We start from the raw sequence: 21,976 nt of genomic DNA, 5'->3' as shown, positions 1-21,976 counted from the left end.
TTACAATAAAATGTTAATACAGTTATGTCTATAATCAGTGTCTGTCTTACAGGAGTAGATAAGAGCTGGAAAGATGGGCTCGTTCCTCTCCTGAGCCGTCTCCACCAGGATCCTCAGAGGCCCTTTGGGACAGAGAACGGCTAACAGATCTGTGAAAGAAGAAAGAGACCAGACATGTGATGTTAGCCACCGCACAGAGCGCTTTGTTAAAGACCAGAAACAGCACCTGACATGACATCTGCATGACAACAAGAGGCAGAGACTTCAGTGAGGGACGGTCTACAGGTTTGATCACTCCAAAGAGAATATTAACGCTCCCAAATGCTGGCTTTCTTCTCTAAGGGTTTACTTCCACTTACAATGAAACACGTGCACTGAATTTCCAAGTATGCTAGAATCACTATGAACACCACCAGTTGCCAGTTAAATATTTCTTCTTGTAACATGAACTTAAAATGTCACTGCCACTCTAACTAGAAACTCTTGAAAATGCAACATAATTTGAATATGTTGGAAAAACTCTGTCTTTGTCCCTCATGGCCTGTGTGCATTGTCTTTTTTTTGCCAGAACAAGCTGTTGTTCGTGCATTTACACACAATGGCAGCATATGAAACTCTGCAAACTTAATGCCCATTATATTGACAAATAAGGTTGTTTGTTTGTTAAGTATATTGATTATGTACTACTCCTTGACAGGTAAGGACAAACATCAACATGCCTTTGTGACTGATACCTTATCTATCTGAATCCAGTGCTGATGTGTAAAGAGAAAAATCTAAAAGTATCTACTTACTTACTCTATTTTTGTTCCCAGTATTTTGACAATTTGAGCAACCATTTCGAACTATTACCAAGAAAGCAGTTTATAGGGAATAAACGGCTATTTTTGCTGCCAGCTTTCAATTCCATCTCCCCCAGACTTCCTTTTCTCATAGAGTGATGGGAATAAGTTACTTTTTTACAGTAACAACTAATCTAATTGATTACTCTTCCCATCTTAATAAGGCCGTTATCGTTACTGCCAAAAAATGCGGCACGTTACTATATTTGAAGCTGTTTTTTTTAATCAGACCAACTAGATCTCTGAGTCTGAGTCGAGAGGCAAATACTTTTTTTTTTTTACTGTTCTTCCTTGGTTAGTGGGCAGTGCACGACGCAAGCGCATACATGCTGACGATTGGCTGAGGTTGAGTAAAATGTCATTGTAAGCCAATCAGAGGTAGAGTTGGGCGGGTGTTCGAAAGCACGCATAGTCAGACACACAAGAACAACACAAGCAAGTCAGTCAACGAGAGAGAGACACATGTATTTTAAGTTCCATTAAAGAGGGGTGGAGGTGGGGTCACATTTGAGCATTTAAAAAATGTACTTGAAAGTAATGCACTAGTTACTTTCTGAAGTAACTAGTTACTTTCATAATTTGTAACTGAATAACTAATTTAGTTACTTTTTTGGAAGAAGTAACTAGTAACTGTAACCAATTACTTTTTAAAAGTAACTTGCCCAACACTGCTCATAGATTTGTCGTTCAACCAACACTTCCTGAAAGCATTTGCGTTTCAGTTTTGGACACATTGTTTCTTTTAGCACACCAATAATGACATTTATCAACACATGTTTCATACATTCAGCTGGAAAGAAAAATCCATCCATCCATCAATCTTCGTCCGCTTATCCAGTATCGGGTCGCGGGGGTAGCAGCTCCAGCAGGGGACCCCAAACTTCCCTTTCCCGAGCCACATTAACCAGCTCCGACTGGTGGATCCCGAGGCGTTCCCAGGCCAGGTTGGAGATATAATCCCTCCACCTAGTTCTGGGTCTTCCCCGAGGCCTCCTCCCAGCTGGACGTGCCTGGAACACCTCCCTAGGGAGGCGCCCAGGGGGCATCCTTACCAGATGCCCGAACCACCTCAACTGGCTCCTTTCAACGCAAAGGAGCAGCGGCTCTACTCCGAGCTCCTCACGGAAGACTGAGCTTCTCACCCTATCTCTAAGGGAGACGCCAGCCACCCTCCTGAGGAAACCCATTTCGGCCGCTTGTACCCTGGATCTTGTTCTTTCGGTCATGACCCCGAAAAACCCGGTCATGGAAAGAAAAAGAAACCCTTAAAATAAACTAGAATTATTGCTGATGTTAATATTTTACATGTTAATAGGTTTGGCTTTGGCTCCAAATCCATAGCTTTTTACTATGCTAAGAACATTTTTTTCTCAAGCACTAAAAGGAACCAGATGACTGAACATTGGTGCACAAAATAACATCTTCAAAGGGTCAGGTGAAGAGTTCATGTTTCTTCCTTAAAAGTGCACAGAGAAGCAGAGAGAGGAGGATTTACCGTAGACGGATATGACGGCTAATATGAGCCAGGCGGTCCACTCTGGCAGGTACTTGATGAAAACCAGGGCCATGAGGGCGCTGATCATGATGAGGTAGGCCTGCTGGAGCCGCAGCGGCCCTTTCCAATGAATACACATCATGCCCACCACTCCGAAGTTCCAAATGATTACCACCAGGGTGAAGTAGTCCATGGCCACATTGTAGGTCTTGAAAACCTCTCTGTTGGACAGAGCACAGACATGAAAGATAGGCTCCATCCATCATTGTAAAGAATTAAGACAACTTGACATTTACGAGAATGTGTAGGAACCTTAGGAAATGAGATCAAAATGTTGAGAGCTTACTTGAGGTAGATGTAGGAGAAGACGAACAGCAGGAGGAGGGAGGAGAGGAAGAGCCAGCCTTGGATCACCTGTGAAGGCAAAGTTCACAGTTAATGTTTCAACACATCAGAACTTGCAAATACTTGTTACTACTGCTTGTTTTAACAACCAGGTTGGGTGGGGTTACAACAGGGGCAAATACAATGAGTATCAGAGAGTTTGGACAAAGTTAAAATCCGTTGTCCTGATGTGCTCAGCCCCACCGGACTTAGGTTAGTTAGTTAGTTAGTTAGTTAGTGTGAATCTTTATATTTAGAGCCAAAGAAGGGCTGTGCAAATAATCAAATTTTAATCGTGATTACGATTTTGGCTTCCAACGATCACAAAAACAATGTAATCGAGAAAAAAGGATTATTTTGCACATTATGTTTTTTACTTATTTTGTCTTGTGTTCCGGATGGGAAAAAAAAAGCTCAAACGAAAAAGGTATTAAGGGAAATGTCACAGTTCAAGGTGTTTTCACTGTTGATTTGTTTAACTTTTTCACAGTTTTTTTTTTAAAGCTTTAGTGCGTAACTTTTTTTTTATATTAATGAACGTTGAAGTTAATTAAGACTATGAGCTCTACACAACTCTCTCTGTATTTCTCAGTATGGTAATGTTCAGAAGATTGAGGCGTTCGGCGACTTTCCCGCGCAGAAGCTCGAGTGAAGATAATGACCTCTTCTGAAGAGTCCATGTTTTTTTAATCCTCCGTGTCCTCCTTGGCTACAAGAACCTGTGTGGAGGAGGGGTGGGGGCGCGATTATGGAAGGCTTGCGTCATTTGGATGCAACAATGGTGTTGTTGTCATTACTTAGAATTCCTTATGGGGGCAACAGAAACTACGCACTATAGCTTTAAACCTACATTGTGTAATTTCTTTAGTTGATTCTTAGCAAAAAACCCTTTGTTCTTTCACAAATATGTGCTCATTTATGTGTAATTACTTCCACCAACTAATCAGAGTATTCTCGTAAGCGTAGAATATGACATTCAGAATCATTCAGAATACATATGAGCGACTCGCTTGAATGGTGGCAGCAATGTAGCGCCTCCTTCTTTAAAATACATCAGCCAAAGAGGGACATACCTCCGCCTTTCGCCCTCTTACACCTATTGGCACCGTGACGAATGCCAGGGGGAGATTACTCACCAGGGAAGCGAAAAAAATTATTAATAATAATAATAATCATGATTATGATTTTTTTTTTCCCATAATCAGGCAGCCCTAACTCATTATTCAAAGCACTTACCAGTGTTTTCATGTGCGCTTTATTAACATTTCTACACTAATCTTAGTTTGTTGCACAACTTACACACCTCCATCACGTACAGATTCTTCTCACTGCTGACTTTTTTAACATAACTGGAAAAGCACAGATGGAACTAATAACATTAGCGATGATTAGCGATCCCAGTAAGTGACAGTGTGTCAACATGCAGACAGAACAGGAGGGAGCAGGAGGGTGGGAACTGGCACACCTAACTGGTATGAAGTCATTTTAATAGCAGGTAGACCTGCTGCGCTCGGCAAGTCCAAACGTCTCCTGTTAAAAAAGGGTCTTTTAGTACATGGAGAACTCCATCCAGGAGGTATGACGACTGAGTGGGGAACACCCTCGCTGTGCTTGAAATCACTCCTTATTTACTAGATGCATTATATTGCATGCAGGCACTCTTATTAAGCTGCGTTTCGTTCCACAGTGTACATAAACAGTTCTCCTTACTCCTTACTCCCTGTTTAGGAAAGGTTCCTTCGCTTACAAGGGCACTTAAAGTGCTCATATTATGCTAATCAGGGTTTCCCCACAGAAAATGTGTAGTACACGCTACAATATCAAATTTAAATATATAATTAATACATCTCTGTAATGCAGACTCTGTACTACACTGAATATTAAATTTAAATAATTATAAATAATTAATAACCAGCAAAATAACAGTTGCAATGTGCAATTTTAAGCTCATTAAACTATTTTCAAAAAAAAAGTGCTATAACAATTTTACTGGCATTGCTCCCATTATCCTCCGTGACACGCACTCTTCCACTTTGCCTGACAACTCTTCTCCAAAACAAACTGCGCTGAGATAACAGAGCTCAGCCCATAGCTTCACACACTCCAGCAGATAGTATGCGTGAACTAAAAACAGGACACGTAATTTCACTGTGTGTAGTGTTAACTACGCTAACTAACCGTGTAGTGATTAAAAAACAGCCGGGACGTTTAGAATCCATGCGCGAGAGGTGATGGATATTTCCAGTCACTTCGTCATGTATTCACTTCGTTGAAACAAGAGAAGAAAGCCTCACTGATGTGAAGAATAGGTCAGAGAAACATATATAAATGTTCTCTGCCTGCCGTATGCCAACGCTCCGGTAAGTCCATCACCCCTTGTCTGCCCGGGCATGCCCCAGCTGGCCACACATTTGTTGACAAACTCTGACGCACACGCGATGGTGAAATGGCGATGTATCCCTTTAAATGTGAATAAATGACAGTTACACTCACCGCCAGCAAATGCTCTTTCCCTTGTGATTGGTGGTATCTTTACAACTCGCCGTTACATTGTTTCCTACAGACTGTGTTGATGCGACTTGCGGTTTTATATATATATATATAAAAAAAAATGTTTTTTTAAGACTCAGTTAAGGTGGCATGCGCGTGTTGTTAAGGCGGGCCACCTAAACTGCAAAGTGCTGTGGGAAACCCTGCTAATTTTCAGGTTCATAACTGTATTTAGAGGTTGTACCAGAATAGGTTTATGTGGTTTAATTTTCAGAAAACACCATATATTTGTTGTACGGCACATTGCTGCAGCCCCTCTTTTTTTTGTGTTGAGCTCTCTTCAGTTCCTATCTTTTCGCACATGCGCAATAAGTACTGCTAGCTAGTCAGTTGCAGAGCATGAGGGCGTGCCATGCTAGCAGCTAGGCGAGCATTAGAACGTGTGTTACAAAGTGACGCACGTTTGTCTCTGAAGGCTGGACTACAATAGAGCTGTTTGGAGCAGTTTGTGAACAGTGTTTTCTGTTGGTGTGGATGGTAAGTCCTTTTGGGGTGGACTTTGGCCTTTTTCACTTTGTAAAGCTAGAACATGCACAAAAAGATACAGCATATAACACAATAAAAGAAAAGGGAAAAAAAAGTCAAAGCATAATATGAGCACTTTAAATAAAAAGGAACCATCCTTACTGTTATTAACACCTGTGCTTTTCCGACTATGACAAGTCAAAACGTCTGCTGTTTAAACAAACTCTGCTATATTTTTCACCTCCGGTCTGCAGTGAATGGGACTGCTGCATGTGTGATGTGACAGGTTTTAGCATGTACCTTGTAGCAGCGGTACTTGTATAGCAGCACCAGCACCAGTGTCATGACGATGATCACAGTGATCATGATGGTGGCGTTCAGGATGGAGTTGAGGGCTCTCTGTCCTACGGTGTCTGTGTCTTCAGGGAACGGTGTGTAGATCCTGGAGGGTGACACAGCAACAAATAGAATATATATAATAAATACAATAGGGAAAACACAATGATTCTCATTACGGCTAGTTAGTGAAATAAGCCAGGGTTTTCCCCCACAATTATAAGGCTTAGGCGCAGCACCCAAGCCGTTTTGGGCACCACCTAAGGCGAATTAATGTAGCTAAATGACTTTTCTGAGATGATCTAATGATTGTAGATGGTCCCCAGTGGATTTCTTAAGCAAGTTTTGTCTTTAAGCTTTTTGAGTGTTATTTACTTTATTATCTGCTCTAGCTTTTCCAACGTTTTAGACACAGATATGGTAATAATAATGGTCCATTAAGTTTTTTTTAATGAAAAACTTAACATTTCCTTGACACGTGCACATAAGTCTTTTACAAACCTAGGGAAAGCACTGCAAGCTTTCTGTTATTTCAGGAGGTTTCAATTGCTCTGGATAAGAGACAAAGATATTAAATGTTGTGTATAAGTGCAATGAGCCATATTCAGACTCTGCTTTAATGATCTTATGCAATTGCAGCACTGCCTTGGTATTCAAACTCTGCAGATGTGATCTATACATATGGCATTAACTCCACCTGTTGGCGCTGTGGCCATATTGCACTTCATTCAAACACCAGACCAAATGAGCTTCAGATCCTGTCAGTAGTGGAAGAAGTATTTAGATCATTTACCTAAGTAAAAGTACTAATACCACACTGTAAAAAAAAAATACTCTGTTCCAAGTAAAAGTCCTGCATTGAAAATGTTACTTAAGTGAAAGTATGTAAGTATTGTCAGGAAAATGTACTTAAAGTATTTAAAGTAAAAGTACTCAATGCAGAAAAATCCTCACATTTTAGAAACTGGAAACGATCAAAACAGTTCTTTTCAGCAGGACTTGTAGGCCATTATATTGTTGGGTACTTTAATTCATAATAAAACATCGTATTTTATAAAGTACATGTGTTTTGTGTGCTAAAATCCTAATTAGTAAAGTAACCACTACATTCATCTGACAGCTTTAGTTACTGGAGTAAAAAGTACAATATTTCTCTCTGAAATGTAGCGGAGTAGAGTAGAAAGTGGCATGAAAAGAAAAGTAAAGAACAAGTACCTCAAATGTGTACTTAGGTACAGTACATGAGTAAATGTAGTTAGTTAAATCCCACCCCTGGATCCTGTTTAACACAATCTTTTCCCATACGAGTTCCAACACTCACAATCTATGGCCGTCGTTCTGGGTGTAGAAGCTGACAGACTTTATGGTTGCCACGACGACCACCATGCAGAGGGTCACGGGAACGAACAGCATGATGACGTGCTTGGCGCCGTATTTCAGGGTCAACTCTTCATCCTCGTCCTCCTCGGCCTCCACCACGCGGGGAGGCTGAGCAGCGGGCGGCTGTCCGTTCTGCTCCGGGCCGCTACCATTGCCTGCTCCGCCTACACCTTCTCCGCCTCCTCTGGACCGGGCTCTGACCACCGCAGCCTCCTGTGGCTGCTGGCCGGGTTCACAGGCCACACTGGTCTCCTGTTGGTCCTAGATGGGAGAAGAATCACTTTATTTTCTAAGAAAAGTAGGAATATGTACAATAATTGTGTAGGGACCGTTTAAATAAGTGTATTTCTATAACAACACTAACACAACATACAGTATAAGTAAGTAAAGTAAGTAATAGGGCTGGGACCATATGCTGTTGTCCCGATTCGATTCTTTTACGATACATGGGTGCCCATTGGATTTGTATTGCAATTTTCTTATCCTTCTTTAACCAAAAGTTTAATAAAAAAATATATATATCATGAGACGTTCCTAAAAACAAATTGTTTCTAAGAAGAATGCACATCACGTCAGTCAGTCTGACATTTATTTACTTTGTAAAGACGTACATAACATGGATTTTCTACATTTTCTGCTTTCGCTCTGTTTTGCTGGAAACATATGATGTTGTTGCCATCAGCGCTACCGTATAAACAGAAAATAATTAGGTGGATCATAGGTTAGAAATTATAATAAATATATATATAAAAAATATATATATATATATAAATAACACATACAGTGGTGCTCATAAGTTTATGAACCCATGCTAAAGTTGACTAAAAGAGGAATAAAAAATAAAAAATATAAATCATCTTTTGGAAATTGATCTTAATGCCTTAATTAAAAAAATTTGGAAAAATCCAGCCTGTAACCACTACTCTACTCTATAGAGCAAGCCGTCTAAACAAGCCGTTCTTTAATGTCACCAACTGTTGTTTAGTACCCTTTTTTTTCCTTTCCTTTTTTTCCTTTCTTAAAAAGTATCGGTTCAGGCACCGTTAATGTATGCGATTAATTTCGATTAATTAATCACAGAGTATGTAATTAATTAGATTACATTTTTTAATCGATTGACAGCCCTAGTTAAAAGTATTCCGGGTGACCTCTGATGCACAGAACGTTAAGAGGAAGTTGCACCATATAGAGGGCGCGACCTTGACATGTGTGTTTGTGAAAGATAACAGTTTCTGTCTAGAAACTAGGAGACACCCCCCTGTGAGGAGAGAATAAAGACACCGGGAAAACTCAGATCAGTTCTTTTTCAGACGAGATCTTGGTGGACCAGCTCTGACTTAATGTCTGTTGCCAGGGGAACTTAGTTGCCGTTTGTGAACCCACAATTGAGTTGTGACCTCTTATGCTGAACTCAGTAAACTTTGCTTAACTGAACTCTTCGTCTCAGATTGACCCTTGTGTTCTGGTAAACTTAAGTCCGATGAAAGAAGGCGCGGAGAAATTAAAAATTAAAGAGTCAGATTTGACAGGCCTTAGGGCCTTATTTTAGACATAATTCCCTACAAACCCCTTACTACTATATTATTGTATAGATATTAGTTGCATATTAAACTGGGCCAGATGGATGAAAATGTATATAGATATTCATGTATTATTTATACATTATGTTTTGATGTTACACATACATATGGAAGGCGCAGTGAATCCTTAACTAACTAACTAAATCTGTGGATGGCTAGCATAGTGGCTACCTTACCTATAGAAAGCCTATCATCAATAGGGGCTTTCCGACCGGAGGGATTTTTGCAGTTCTTAGAACTAAACGTTCCTAGAACACTTTTTTTGTCGTGTTCCGAAAAAAAAAAGTGTGTTCCGGAAAAAGTTGGGGATTTTTAAGTTCCTCTTGCCTCAGTAGCATACTTTTTTAGCTCCTACTCCAGAGCAGGGTCTTTTCCCTTTTCCTAGGTGTACTTGATTGGTCAAACTTATAAGTCACGCCCACTGCCAACTCGGAACTTGCAGACAGAGCAACAACGGGACATTTTTAACAATTTTCACCATCTTATTCATCACTAAATTCACTTCTGACAACGTTTTAGGCGAGAAATTAACTGTTTAGATTTCAAATATAGATACTCTTGCGAGAATTGATGCCGAATTGACAATTTGCTTCAAAGTTTTCGGAGTTGAGAAGCTCCATGAAGTGAGGCGACAGCCAGCAAGCGCCTGCCCCGGCCTCTAGCTCGTCGCTCAGCCAGTCCTGCTCAGACACCTCGCTGTGAGCTGGAGGTCTCTCATTTCGCCGTCGACGGTTCGTTTGTTTAAATATCACAACACATGTCCATCATAAGATTAACGGGAACCTGTGGTTTACGGTCTTTTCGGAGTTAAACTCCACAAGCATGTCCTGCGGCTCACCGGCAAAGACCATTGCCGTGCTTGCGTCCCTCCCTTACCCCTCCTACCAGTCCCTATAGCCACTTGGCCAGTGGGAATGCAAACGGAAAAAAAGAAGTGTACTTTTCCTCTAAAAAGTACAAGTACTATCCGGTCAGAAAGCACCTTATGTTATGTAAATAACATGTTTTTTGTTGAATAGGCCGATTCAACTTTGCTAATAATATGGTGGATTCATGTTAATGTATATTTTCAGAATTGTTTTTTTATTTTTGGGAAAAAAATAAACGATAAAAAAAAAAATGATTAACAATAATTTGGAGCCCCCCCTGCACTAACTCCGAGGACCCCCTGTTGAAGATCCCTGGTATACAATGTACAAAGTAAATGTTAGAATGCTGATTTAATCTTGTCTGTACTGCGAACTATCTGATAAAAAGGAAGAAAAAAAAAAAAAGGCCATAAAATTAAAACAATAAATGAATTGAAAAAAGATCATTCTTGCTATCAAAAAACGTTTAGGGGGCATTTAATGCTTTTATTTGAGTGTTTATAATACAGAGATGGCAGGAAATTGTTGGTGAGCGATCAGGAATGGCATTCAAACAAAAAAGCCCCCCCCCCCGTCCAGGAGCCATTTTCACCAAATTTGCTAAATTGCAAACTGTGATTTGCAAAGACAAAGACAGTTGCACTACTCAAAACAAGCGCCGTACTTCTGACTCACACATGAGCATGCAAGAGCCTTGTAGGACTTGCAAATTTAGAAATCAACAGTCATTCATGAAATGTGACACTGCCACAATTTGAGATGTGCATGTAAGCAGTTCCTACAGTGCTGGCTTTTGTGAAACGTTGCCTTTTCAATCTATATTATGAAATGTCTGGGTCCATTGAACACAATGTATTTTATTTTCAAACACACTGCACACTGGTAGGGAGAGGGATTTCTAAACTGCACTCTGTCTTCGAAAACTCATAAAAAATAAATTAAAAAAAACGCTCATAATGCAGCAACGGTATAAACCGTCAAACTGTGACTTTTTCAAACCACAGTATACCTTGAAACCGGAAACCGGTAACCCATGCCTACTGTCAGCAAGACTCTCACTTTTTCAGATGAAACACTCTTAACTCAAGCATTTCATTTGTTTTTATTGGCTAAAATGCCTAGAAATTTGGACAAACACTGCAGCAAAGTGTTATATTAGGCTAACCATGTTTGCATTTCAGAGTTTACCGGACACATTTACACTCAATAGACCAGTTCCTCCAAGGATAACAATACTGCGCTCATTCCCACTCACCCCCCAGGATCTGTCCCGTCAGGACAATATAAAAAGGAAAATCCAGGTGACTCACTGTGTGAACTAGAACTGTCAGGCTGCCAGGCGAGTTAAGGCATGCGGCAGCCCAGACATGAAGCAACCTCACCAGGTACACAGAAATAAAGACAGGAAGCCCCTCTAGAGACAGCTCTGAACGACGAAAGCTGCCTCATCTAAGGCTGTAATACTGCATTAGTATATCAAAATGTGTTAAAATCTTCTTCTGACCATATAGGCCTGGCCGAGCTGTCTGACTTCATTGATGACCTGGCTGCTGACATCATATTGACCATAATATGCCGTTTAAGACCAAAATTAAATGTTTTGTAGGTCGCCAAGACAGAAAAGTATTGTTGTAATGTACATGCACAACTCTTGTGGTAAACAAGGTTTAGAGTTGTTAAGTTGACTGTGCCAGTAAAGAGGGACGTTGCCTATCTAACTAGGCTAGGGAGGCCACACCTTTACTTACAGTAAGAGCCACACCTAGACAGCAAAGTAGCATAATCATCAATTTTTATAAGGCCGGATTAAACCAAGGTTATCAGCAGGGCACCACGGACTCTCAGGATGCAGAATGTTTTTCGCAGATTTTAAACAAATTAAAATAAAACTCAGAATGTTAACACATCTTCTCCACCCCACGCTGAAAAACAGTCCGCTAAATTCTGCAGATTTTCATTCTGCATCACCACTGAAAACTGTATAAAAAGAAAACCACCGATTTTGTTTGTCTGGTTATCAGACTCAAACTCCTCCACAGTGCGTGGTGTCACAAACTGACTCAGGAACAAACAACTCTTTCATCACTGGAACACTAGGTTGCATACAGCTAAAACTGTTAGGTAACCATTAGCCAATACATCACACGGACAGAGATACAGATTTAGTGTTAGAGCAACTGTGACACATTCTTTCATACTGACCATATTGTTTTCAATGTCCTCTGCATTGTTCGCCATGGTTGGCTCGGCAGACACTTGTTCTCACATGCAAACCAAATGCTTTGGCCCTGACGAAAGAGAATAGGAGACAATATTATGTTAGCGGCCAGACATGGGTACGATGAAGGCATATCAGTGACAACACTGAATCAAATCAAGGATGTTAAGATAGCTACGTTGTACAGATTGTAAAGCCCTGGGGGGAAAATTCGTGATTTAAAAATGACTTGACAGTGATTTAAAAAAAAAAAAAAACAGCAAGCATCTTTTTCTGGAACTTTTCCATTGTGAAAGCTGTGTTGTCACAAGAAATTACATTGATATTAGATACAAAAAAGTGCAGTGGTCTGATGGTAATAATAATCCATGTTGACCTGTCCCACTGTCAATCTGTGTTCATCAGTCACGCTAAAGGATAGGTTCACATTTTTTCCAAGTCTGTCTTTAATTTCCAGAGATCCACTGACATTTAAGCTATATAAGATTTTAGTTAAATTAACACGTGCATACCCATATGTAAAGTACATTCAAAGAGTTATTGGTCACTGAAATCCCTGCCCCTTTGATTCCCTTTCTTGTGTGACTCTCCACAATCAATAGTCTAATAGGAGGGATAGTAACACAAAGAGGGAATTTTGTACTAAAAATATTTTTTTTGCTGAAGACTAATATTCGCTTTGGCTGAACTTATAATAATACATTTTTGCACGAGGACTGTGGGTCTTGTCCCGCAGCTCTAACATTAGAGTTGCTAGGCCTGGGCAATAATTCAATAACTTATCGTATCGTGATAGACAGTTGATCAATATCAATATCAATATAAAACATGTATATAATATATACAATACAATATATACCGATAAGAGACAGGACCACCAAATCTAGCAACTGGGGTTGTAAGACAGACGCGGCCCCATACTTATTTACAGTATTTGTGTGTTTTGTGTGTCGACATTGGGGTTGATTATTGAAGAACAGTTCAATGTTATATTAAGTGTTAAACAGAAATGTTTAAATTCGGTATGTTTGTTCTTATTCTTTTTAGGTAAATAAAATTATGAATAGTTATCAATATGATCAAGCAATAACGTGATACACCTCTCAGCCATTTCGCCCAGGCCTAAGAGTTGCTCTAGGAGATCACTTCACAGCCAGTATGGACATAAGGAATTATTACAGTGATCAGTAACTCTTTCAATATACAAATGGATTATTTCCATTGTCATTTAATCTGTCAATTATTTTCTCGATTAATCGATTAGTCGTTTGGTCTACAAAACGTCAGAAAACGGTGAAACAAATGTGGATCAGTGTTTCCCAAAAAGCCCAAGATGACGTCCTGAAATGTCTTGTTTTGTCCACAACTCAAAGATATTCAGTTTACTGTCACAGAGGAGAGAAGACACTAGAACATATTCACATTTAACAAGCTGGAATCAGAGAATATTTCCTTTTGTTCATAAAGAGAATGACTCAACCCAATAAATCAATAATCAGAACAGTTGGCAATTCATTTAATAGTTGACAACTAATCCAATAATCTTTGCAGCTCTATTTCAATATACAAATTGACTTGTGATATATAGGAAAAACTAACTTGAAAATATCATTTACAAAATATGCAAGCAACTACGCTGATAATACGGTGCTTAATATACCATTAAGCATCATCCTATGGCGTAGAGGTGTTGAAATTAATCAAATAATCGATGCATCGAATCGTGGACATGGACGACGCTGCATCATAGCCAATAACTAATTCCCTGTGCTTTAACAACTGCTCCGAGTAGACTGTACTGCACATTCCAAAACTGACAACTCACTTATCTGTGCAATATCATTATCAATATTTGATCTCTGCAATACTGTCAACACTGTGTATTTAACCTTTCAGACGGTTTAGGCTACTTATACTGTTTTTCCCTTTACTGTTTACTGGTTTTTCTTTCGTTTATGTTTTGTATTACTATATCGTGCATTCTTTACTGATGCCTCCTGTTTTAGCACTATCCCCCTTTGCTGCTGTAACAAAGCACATTCCCCCGTTGTTGGACTAATTAAGGACCATCTTATCTTACATCATTGAATAAGGAATACCACAAAAAAACTAGATGAATGGATAGTAAGTTTGTTGAAAGCTTAAATGATCTACCTGCCGTCATTAACGTTACTAATAATGTTAACGTAGAAGTAACGTTAACGTTATTTCATGCGAATGGCTAAAATGGCTCGTTGGCCAATAATGCCATAGCGGCCGCGGTGGTCGGCTAACGCTAAAGAACTGGCATAGCTCTAACAAAATATAGTTCCTGAATAGTGGGTTTAAAATAATTACACTCACCTACTGTCAACGACAGCTAATTTTCTTGGTTTTGTGTTCTGGTGTGTTCTCATTAGTTTTAAAACCCGGGCGCTTTCTCTTCTTTGTTGTTCCTGTCTTCACACAGAACATCCGGCCGCTGCCGGAAACTACTTCCTGAACTTCCTTTGTTTGGTTTATAAATGATTTAAAATTGTTTTTTCCTCACTGAAAAAGATCAGATCAAGTAAAATTGCAAGACAAATTTGTAGTGACATATCTAGGAAACTACTGTTTTGATTAATCTTCCCTTGTGTTAAATGTTAATTTTATTTTCTCTAGCCTTTTTGCTTTTGACTTGTGTATTTTTTAAGTAGCTCCCCCTTTTGGGTTTGTTCTTTGTTGTTATTTTTTTGCTTAGGTAATTCTTTCTTGTACATTGACCAAAGTATATATAAAATAATATTTTTCCCCAACGAGAGTTTTGTATGTTGTTGTTTGTTTTTTTGTCAATAAAAAAAGAACTACTTCCTGTTCTGCCAAACCATCTCTGTGGGGAGCGTTCAGGATCAAAAACGTTGTTTGAGATTTGTTTAAATTTTGTTTACGCTTTAATAATATTGCCGGTTTAGATTAATTATAGGCATATGCTTGTGATCCTGCCCACTCAATGTCAGCTTTTTAAAAAAAACAAAAAAAAAAACAGAAAACGGCAAAGAAGGGGTCAAATTAGCCAGTTGTTCTTCCGGTGTCACAGTTCAACTCGTCCGAGAAGAAGCAAGGATCCAAGAAAATCCACGAACACCGACTGAAAAACTATACAAATCATGGTTAGTACGTCGTGAAAGAATATTTAGAGTAAATATATTTGTGTAGTCATGAAGACCATTAGCAGTGTGTCGGTTTTTATTTCAGCAGATCAGGTGTTTACGTGTTCAATAAGGCTGAAAGCTCTCTGCTAACGTTAGCATGAATGTGGGGGACGATGTTTGGCAGTTGAGAAGCAGCAAGAACCCGCACTGACTAAACTCAGACAAATAAAGCACATATTTACTGCTAACTAGCCCCGTAGCACTGTTTGTTTGTTATTTCACTCTAATTTGCTATTCAGTGTTTGCTAGCGCAGCTAATTTACATCAAGATTTAGCTCAAGGCTCCGCTATACGTCTGTTTGCTTTGTATTTGACTTACGACTAATATGCCGAAAAAAATAAGATGTTTTTGTTTAATGGCTACAGACTTATCTTCCAAATATAGCTACATGTTAACAGAACGAGAGATCGCAACAAAATATACTGAACAAAATTATAAACGCAACACTTTTGTTTTTGCTCCCATTTTTCATGAGCTGAACTCAATCTAAGACTTTTTCTATGTACACAAAAGGCCTATTTCTCCCAAATATTGTTCACAAATCTGTGTTAGTTAGCACTTCTCCTTTGCCGAGATAATCCATCCACCTCACAGGTGTGGCATATCAAGATGCTGATTAGACAGCAGGATTATTGCACAGGTGTGCCTTAGGCTGGCCACAATAAAAGGCCACACTAAAATGTGCTGTTTTACTGTATTGGGGGAGGGGGTCCAAAAACCAGTCAGTATCTGGTGTTGGTTGATATATTAGGACAAACATGAAAGACTGCACATCTGTGTTTCATTATTTGACTGCATGATAAATTGCCTTTCACACCTGGAATAGACTTTTTCTTTTTGGCTATTCATTAAATTTTCATTTAGCTGATGCTTTTATCTAAAGCGACTTTCAATAAGTGCATTACACCATGAAGGTACAAAACACTTGAGTCTGTGTGTGTGTGTGTGTGTGTGTTCGTTCTAGTCTCACACCATCCTGCTTGTGCAGCCCACCAAGAGGCCAGAGGGAAGGACATATGCCGATTATGAATCCGTCAACGAGTGTATGGAAGGTGAGCTGATGGTGCTTTCGAAGGACTAGTGTGCTCCTAGTGACGGGCAATGACTTTTCCAGTGCTCTTTGGCTTACATGTAGATGTTCTCCCTGCACCCTTGAGGACTTTAGCTGCATGTCCCTCCATTGCAGCACAAACACTAGTCACTTACAGGCATGCACTATGTAAATGTGATGGCAATTTTACATGATATTGGTCTCATGTTTAGATAAGCCCCAGTGTTACCTTTCCTTATTTTTATTTCCCCTTGCGGGATTAATAAAGTGTGCCGCCTTCTTTTTCCGTAAAAAGTTGCGATCTTACTTAGTTGAACCTAGTAACATTTATGTATTGTCAATAGTTGAGTTGTATCCATTTTTATATTCACCGTTGACATGGTAAATGGCTGCATTTATACATCGCTTTACAATTTGCCTCTCGTTCACACACACATTCATACACCGGTGCAGAGCTACCATGCAAGGGCTACAGCAAAAAAAACAACTGTCAGATATGTAGTTGATCCAGTCGATATGAAAACGTTTTGCTACATATTTGTCTGTTTTCTCTAATGCAGATGATCTGGGTTAACGTGATTTTATTATTAATATGGATGTGTGTAACATACTGGATCCTCTGTCTCCTGCGCAGGTGTGTGTAAGATGTACGAGGAGCATTTAAAGAGAATGAACCCCAACAGTCCGTCAATAACGTACGACATCAGCCAGCTGTTTGACTTCATCGACGACCTGGCTGACCTCAGCTGTTTGGTGTAAGTTGGACAAGGAAACAAACTAATGACATTAATGATTTGATTAAAATACACCACTTTGGTAGACTGGGTAAATCCAGCCCGATATGCCGGTGGTTTGATTTCTCCCTGCAGCTCAGGCTGCAAACCTGTACGTTTATCTATCCTGCTTCCGTTACAAATCTGCGGCGACCAATCACAAACTGGCTTATTCACCACGATGACGATAGAGGAGTGACGGGAAGCAGCTTTTTGTTTACATTCAACATGGCGGCCACCGAAGCGCAGCAACCCGTTGATGCCGCTGTCGCTGCTACGTCACCCGGATCGTTGGTCTGATTGGTTGAAGGACTATCCAGTTGCGTACAGAGTCATTTGAACTACGCCCGTTGATCACGCCTCTTGTGCAGTAGAAAATACAGAGCAGACTCCCCAGACTAATGTTCAATCTTAAAAGATTGAGCTTGGTCTGGTGATAGCCAGACTACCACTGTGGTTGTACTCTACAAGTATAGCATGCACAAATACTAGTGTCCCGGAGGTTTTTCTACTGATTTGTATTTGGAGGGAAGTCATCAAGATGGTCACATTTCAAGATATTGAATAGAGGTGGGGCAATATATCGCTGTCCTTCTACGTAAGATTCTCGATACGCTGGCGCCAAATATCGACATTTTTATAAATTAAAATAAGCACTCTAAACAGATTTCCCTGCTCCCAGCCACACTACTTCATGGCTCCTTGAGGCGGTGGTTACAGTGAGTGCAGAAAATCAAGCCAGGATTCTAACCCACAGTGCTGCAGGTGTCCTGTTAGAGCAGATGACCGCTCTCTATGCCTAAAAGAAGTCCCGTTAATTTGGGTTCAAGCCACCACTCTGCTAAAGTGCCCTTGAGAGGACGAGCATACGGAGACAAGTCTCGTGCGAATTTTTTTTATTTTTTGTCTAGTGTGCGTGAGAGAATCGAGGATCCAGGGCAGCCAAGCCTCAAAGAAATGTGAAACTGAATGTAGTTTTTTGTGCTGCCTCAGGTATCGTGCCGACACACAGACGTACCAGCCGTACAACAAGGACTGGATCAAAGAGAAGATCTACGTGCTGCTGCGCCGTCAGGCCCAGCAGGCAGCAAAGTGAAGCCTCTGAGGGAGAGTGGGGGGGGGAGGGGGGGCAGTAATATTTTTGTGATCTGTAACTTGTGTTCAAATGGTTTGAGTAACTTGTTTTGACTAAGTTTTTTGTTTTCTCATTAAGGGAGGTGCATTTTGTATTTTAATGTTTGCCTTATTAATAAAGATTTCATTTAAATAACTATGGTTTCTCTCTTGTTGTGCCTCCTTTTGTCCTTTTCTTTTTTCTTTTTTTATTTATTGGTTTCCTTTCTATCTATCCTACATCTATATTGTCTTTTCTATTCTATATTGCTCATTTCTTTGTTTTTCAGTTTATCTTTTACTCTTCTGAACAGTTTGTAGAAAAGTGCTACTTAACCATGATCCTTCACTGGTGCACATGCTTCTTCCTTTTTGGAAAGTAAATGTAAGAATGAAATAGAAATATCTACCATTTTAGCAAATAAGCATCTCGAAATTTTATTTTTTTTACACTCCCTGGAAGAATTATTTAGTTTCCTGGACTTTTAATAATGGGTGAACCTAAAAAATGAAATGTCCCTCCGTCCATAGTTTCCTTTCCGTCCTTTTCTTTCCTTATTTCCCTCCCTCCTTGGACAGTGTGCTGTTGACTGGAGATAAATGCTACTGAAGATGTTAATTTGCTTTGCTCACATTTAATTTGACTCAATACAGCGGCAAACAAGTGTCTCGAAACATCTTTTAACTGTTCCTTGGAAGAATATCTTTTCAACTTTCGAAACAGACTGTCCGTGTGGGAATAAGATTAAAAAAAAAAAAAACACTTTACTTGAAGGTATCTACATAAGACTGACATGACACTGTCATGACACACGAACCCTAACTTGTCATGACAAAAACCGAATGACACTTACTAAAAGAAGCATTATGTCATAAACGTTTGACTTGTTTATATTTATGACACGTTCATGACAGTGTCATGTCACTCTTATGTAGATACCTTCAAGTAGTGTAACCAAAAATTGTACTTCTTTAGTTTGTCTTTTCTCTTTTTGCTGTGATATTTTTATCACCCTTGCTTCCTCAATTTGACAAATATACTGACTATAGAAACCTGTAAATAAGAATGTCAATATTCTTTCCAGTTTTCACTCAGTACAGTCACAAAGAGGCAAATCTGGAAATATGTTTTTTTATTTTTTTTACTTATGGTGACAATTTGCTTTAAAGGAAAGTGCACCTGCTTTCCCCCTTTTTCACTCAAATACGGTAGTAGCCGATATATAGTATCCTAGTCTGGAAATATAGATTTTTTTCTTAACCGTCTGGAAACCATATTTAGCCTATAATGTCCTGGGCGTTCCAAAAAGATGAGCCTGCTACTAAGGATGTTTATTATGGGAATACAACTTCAAAAATCCTATTTGTTTCTTTTCTTGTTGTTCCCTAATTGTTTTTCCTTAATTTCTGGCTTTTTCAAGCCTTTTTCCTTCTTTCTCCCTCTTTAGCAGTATATAGAAAAGTGTTACTAAGGATGATAATATGCTTTGCAGTTTTAATTTCCTCCTTTTGGCACAATATGGCAAATTAGCGCGTCTCTATAATATTGATTTTTAACAACTCTCCCTGAGAAATTATAAACAGTTCTCTGGACTCAAGGGAATTAACATTAAAAAAAATCAATAAGATGCACGGAAAGGAAAACATCTGTAGCGGGGGGATGACGGAGCGGGGACATTTGCCTGACGGAGCGCCGGAGGCGGCCAGTCTCCTCTCCTGCAGCCGCGCTGCTGAAGCTGCATTCTCGCCTCCTCTCTGGTGGATTTTTTTTTTTCTCCACCTTTGTGTTGTGATCGACTCTCCCAGTCTGTTTCTCACACCCACCCCGGTACCCCCCCCCACCCCCCACCCCTCCTCTCCTCCTCCACAACACCCCCCCTCCTCCTCCTCCTCCATCCCACCCTACCCACCACCCCTCTCCTCCTTTTAGCATCTGAAAAGACCACTGAGTGAGAATCGATGGCGCAGAGGCCCGCTTGACAGGACAATAAACCACAAAGAAGGGGTGAGTTTTTTTTTTTCCTCCTCTTCGTTGTTTTTTTTTTTTTTTGGAATTGCGGAATTACTCTAATGGCACAACGATGAGGGAATCGCTCGGGGGCTGGCAGCGTGGAGATGATATTTAACACAAGGCATCTTTTGTTACCGCGATATGATTTACAGCAGGCGTCAGCTGCGTGGTCCCACTCAGGGGAGGGAAGGAAAAACAGAATAAGAAGCAGCTTGAAATCAGAGAAAAATAAACCACAAGGAGCAAAACAGCGGCTTCGCATCCTGCATCGTTCGGGACATTCATTCATTTCACATGAACACACATTCACCTTACGTAACCTACAAACGCATCAGTGGACCCTGGTCCCTGTTATTGCCGGAGAATAGCATGCACCTGCCGCTGCAGGTTTAGATGAGGTCTCGTGTGCCTGGATTTCATTGGGCGATGCGGTACCTCGAGGGTGTTAATGCGGTTGTCGTGTTGTAAACAAATTATTATTATTATTTTTTTTAATTGTCAGCGAGCAAGGAGGGGGAGGTTTGTCTTGTTATCTTAAGGGTCCTTCCCTGGAAATGGAACGCGAGACAGTGAGTAATGTTCTAATTGGCTTTTCCACATTGCTGCTGCTGCTTCTTCTTCTTCCTCCTCCTCCTCAGCCATGAGGACAGGACAAGTCCCATCCGAGACGCAGGGGGAGCCGTCTATTTACAGCCGAGGCGTTCACATCTCACGTCTGCGATAGATAGCCACAACAATAGCTTCCATATTCCTCATCAGCGTCATGTCAGCGTTAATCGATACAATATTACGTGATTATTGGTAAAAGATCCCCCCCCACTCCCCAGGTGTCTGATCACACACTGCCCAGACAGCCACAGCTGAGGAGAAACTGATGAATCATGTATTGATCTTATGTCTCTCGTCGCTCAGATGAGAATGTGTTTTGGCTGATGGTAACCTCGGGTGACCTGACAGCATATATGCTCTGTGTGTGTTTGTGCCTCTCCCCTCCAGCCTCTCCACCGGCTTCCCCGCACCGTGAACACGCAACGAAGCGATGCCCCAGCAGCAGAGGGAGGACCCGTCTCCGACCCGCCGCCTCGGCCTGGCATCGCGCCGCCTCCAGACACTGAAGCCCGGCCACGACTTCCCATGAGGCCACCACTAGAACTCAGCTCGACCGCTCTGTATGGGGCCTCTCACATATGAAGTAGGTCCGTGTTGGGGTCTGTGGATAAATGAATGACACTCATGATTAGAGAGAGTATAACTCACGGGATGGTGACAAATGGCTTCATCATTTCATCTTTAAAATGTTCTATCCAGTGATTCCTATCCTCTGGTTTGGGACCCACACTCTGAGAGGGTTGTCTGATATTTCACAAAATTATCTATATTTCTTTTAGATTTTGTTCTTGCGAAATACTGGTTCACCTCTTCAGGCATTCAACTGAAACAATCTGAGAGAGAGAATCACTCTTTGGTTGAACTTATCTAACGTACAGTATGTCCACACTGAGGCCAGGAGCTGTGATAAGGGGTCACAGGTCAAAAGGGTTGGGGGACCACTGGTCTGGATAACAATTAATACTGAAGCTAAAAAGAAAAAGATCACCTATAATAACTCCTACGTAAAAATAATTTCATCGATATTGAAAATTCTCAGTAGTTGCAGCCATAATAACAGTAAAAATGTGTTCCATTCCATCCAAATAATTTAAACATGATTGCATTTGTCTTCCTCCTAGTTGAC

At 40.3% G+C, this 21,976-nt stretch overlaps 2 protein-coding genes across 3 annotated transcripts in view; one reads left to right on the top strand and one right to left on the bottom strand.

Moving 5' to 3' along the window:
• Window positions 1–14,577, bottom strand: part of psen1 (presenilin 1) — a 20,995-nt gene extending 6,418 nt beyond the window's left edge. The window contains exons 1-7 of one of the 2 annotated variants that reach the window (XM_078277544.1): window positions 14,463–14,577; window positions 12,104–12,189; window positions 7,394–7,713; window positions 6,037–6,178; window positions 2,684–2,751; window positions 2,338–2,558; window positions 51–149 (exon numbers count right to left, since the gene is read on the bottom strand). In XM_078277544.1, coding sequence (XP_078133670.1) covers window positions 51–149; window positions 2,338–2,558; window positions 2,684–2,751; window positions 6,037–6,178; window positions 7,394–7,713; window positions 12,104–12,139 — 886 coding nt within the window. In that variant the 5' untranslated portion in view covers window positions 12,140–12,189; window positions 14,463–14,577. The remainder of the gene's footprint in view (window positions 1–50; window positions 150–2,337; window positions 2,559–2,683; window positions 2,752–6,036; window positions 6,179–7,393; window positions 7,714–12,103; window positions 12,190–14,462) is intronic. The other variant, XM_078277545.1, reaches the window with a different exon arrangement.
• Window positions 14,578–15,145: 568 nt separating this feature from the next.
• On the top strand, window positions 15,146–18,388 carry LOC144535583 (enhancer of rudimentary homolog). Its single transcript, XM_078278119.1, has 4 exons — window positions 15,146–15,250; window positions 16,258–16,345; window positions 16,979–17,099; window positions 18,111–18,388. Exons 1-4 carry the CDS (start codon window positions 15,248–15,250, stop codon window positions 18,211–18,213), a joined length of 315 nt encoding a protein of 104 aa, XP_078134245.1. The 5' UTR covers window positions 15,146–15,247; the 3' UTR covers window positions 18,214–18,388.
• The last annotated feature ends 3,588 nt before the right edge of the window (window positions 18,389–21,976 follow it).

The sequence above is a fragment of the Sander vitreus genome, chromosome 20 (assembly GCF_031162955.1).
Source record: "Sander vitreus isolate 19-12246 chromosome 20, sanVit1, whole genome shotgun sequence".
Classification (NCBI taxonomy): Eukaryota; Metazoa; Chordata; class Actinopteri; order Perciformes; family Percidae; genus Sander; species Sander vitreus.
The sequence above is the reverse complement of the archived record's forward strand: the minus strand, read 5'-3'. Positions and strand labels throughout refer to the sequence as shown.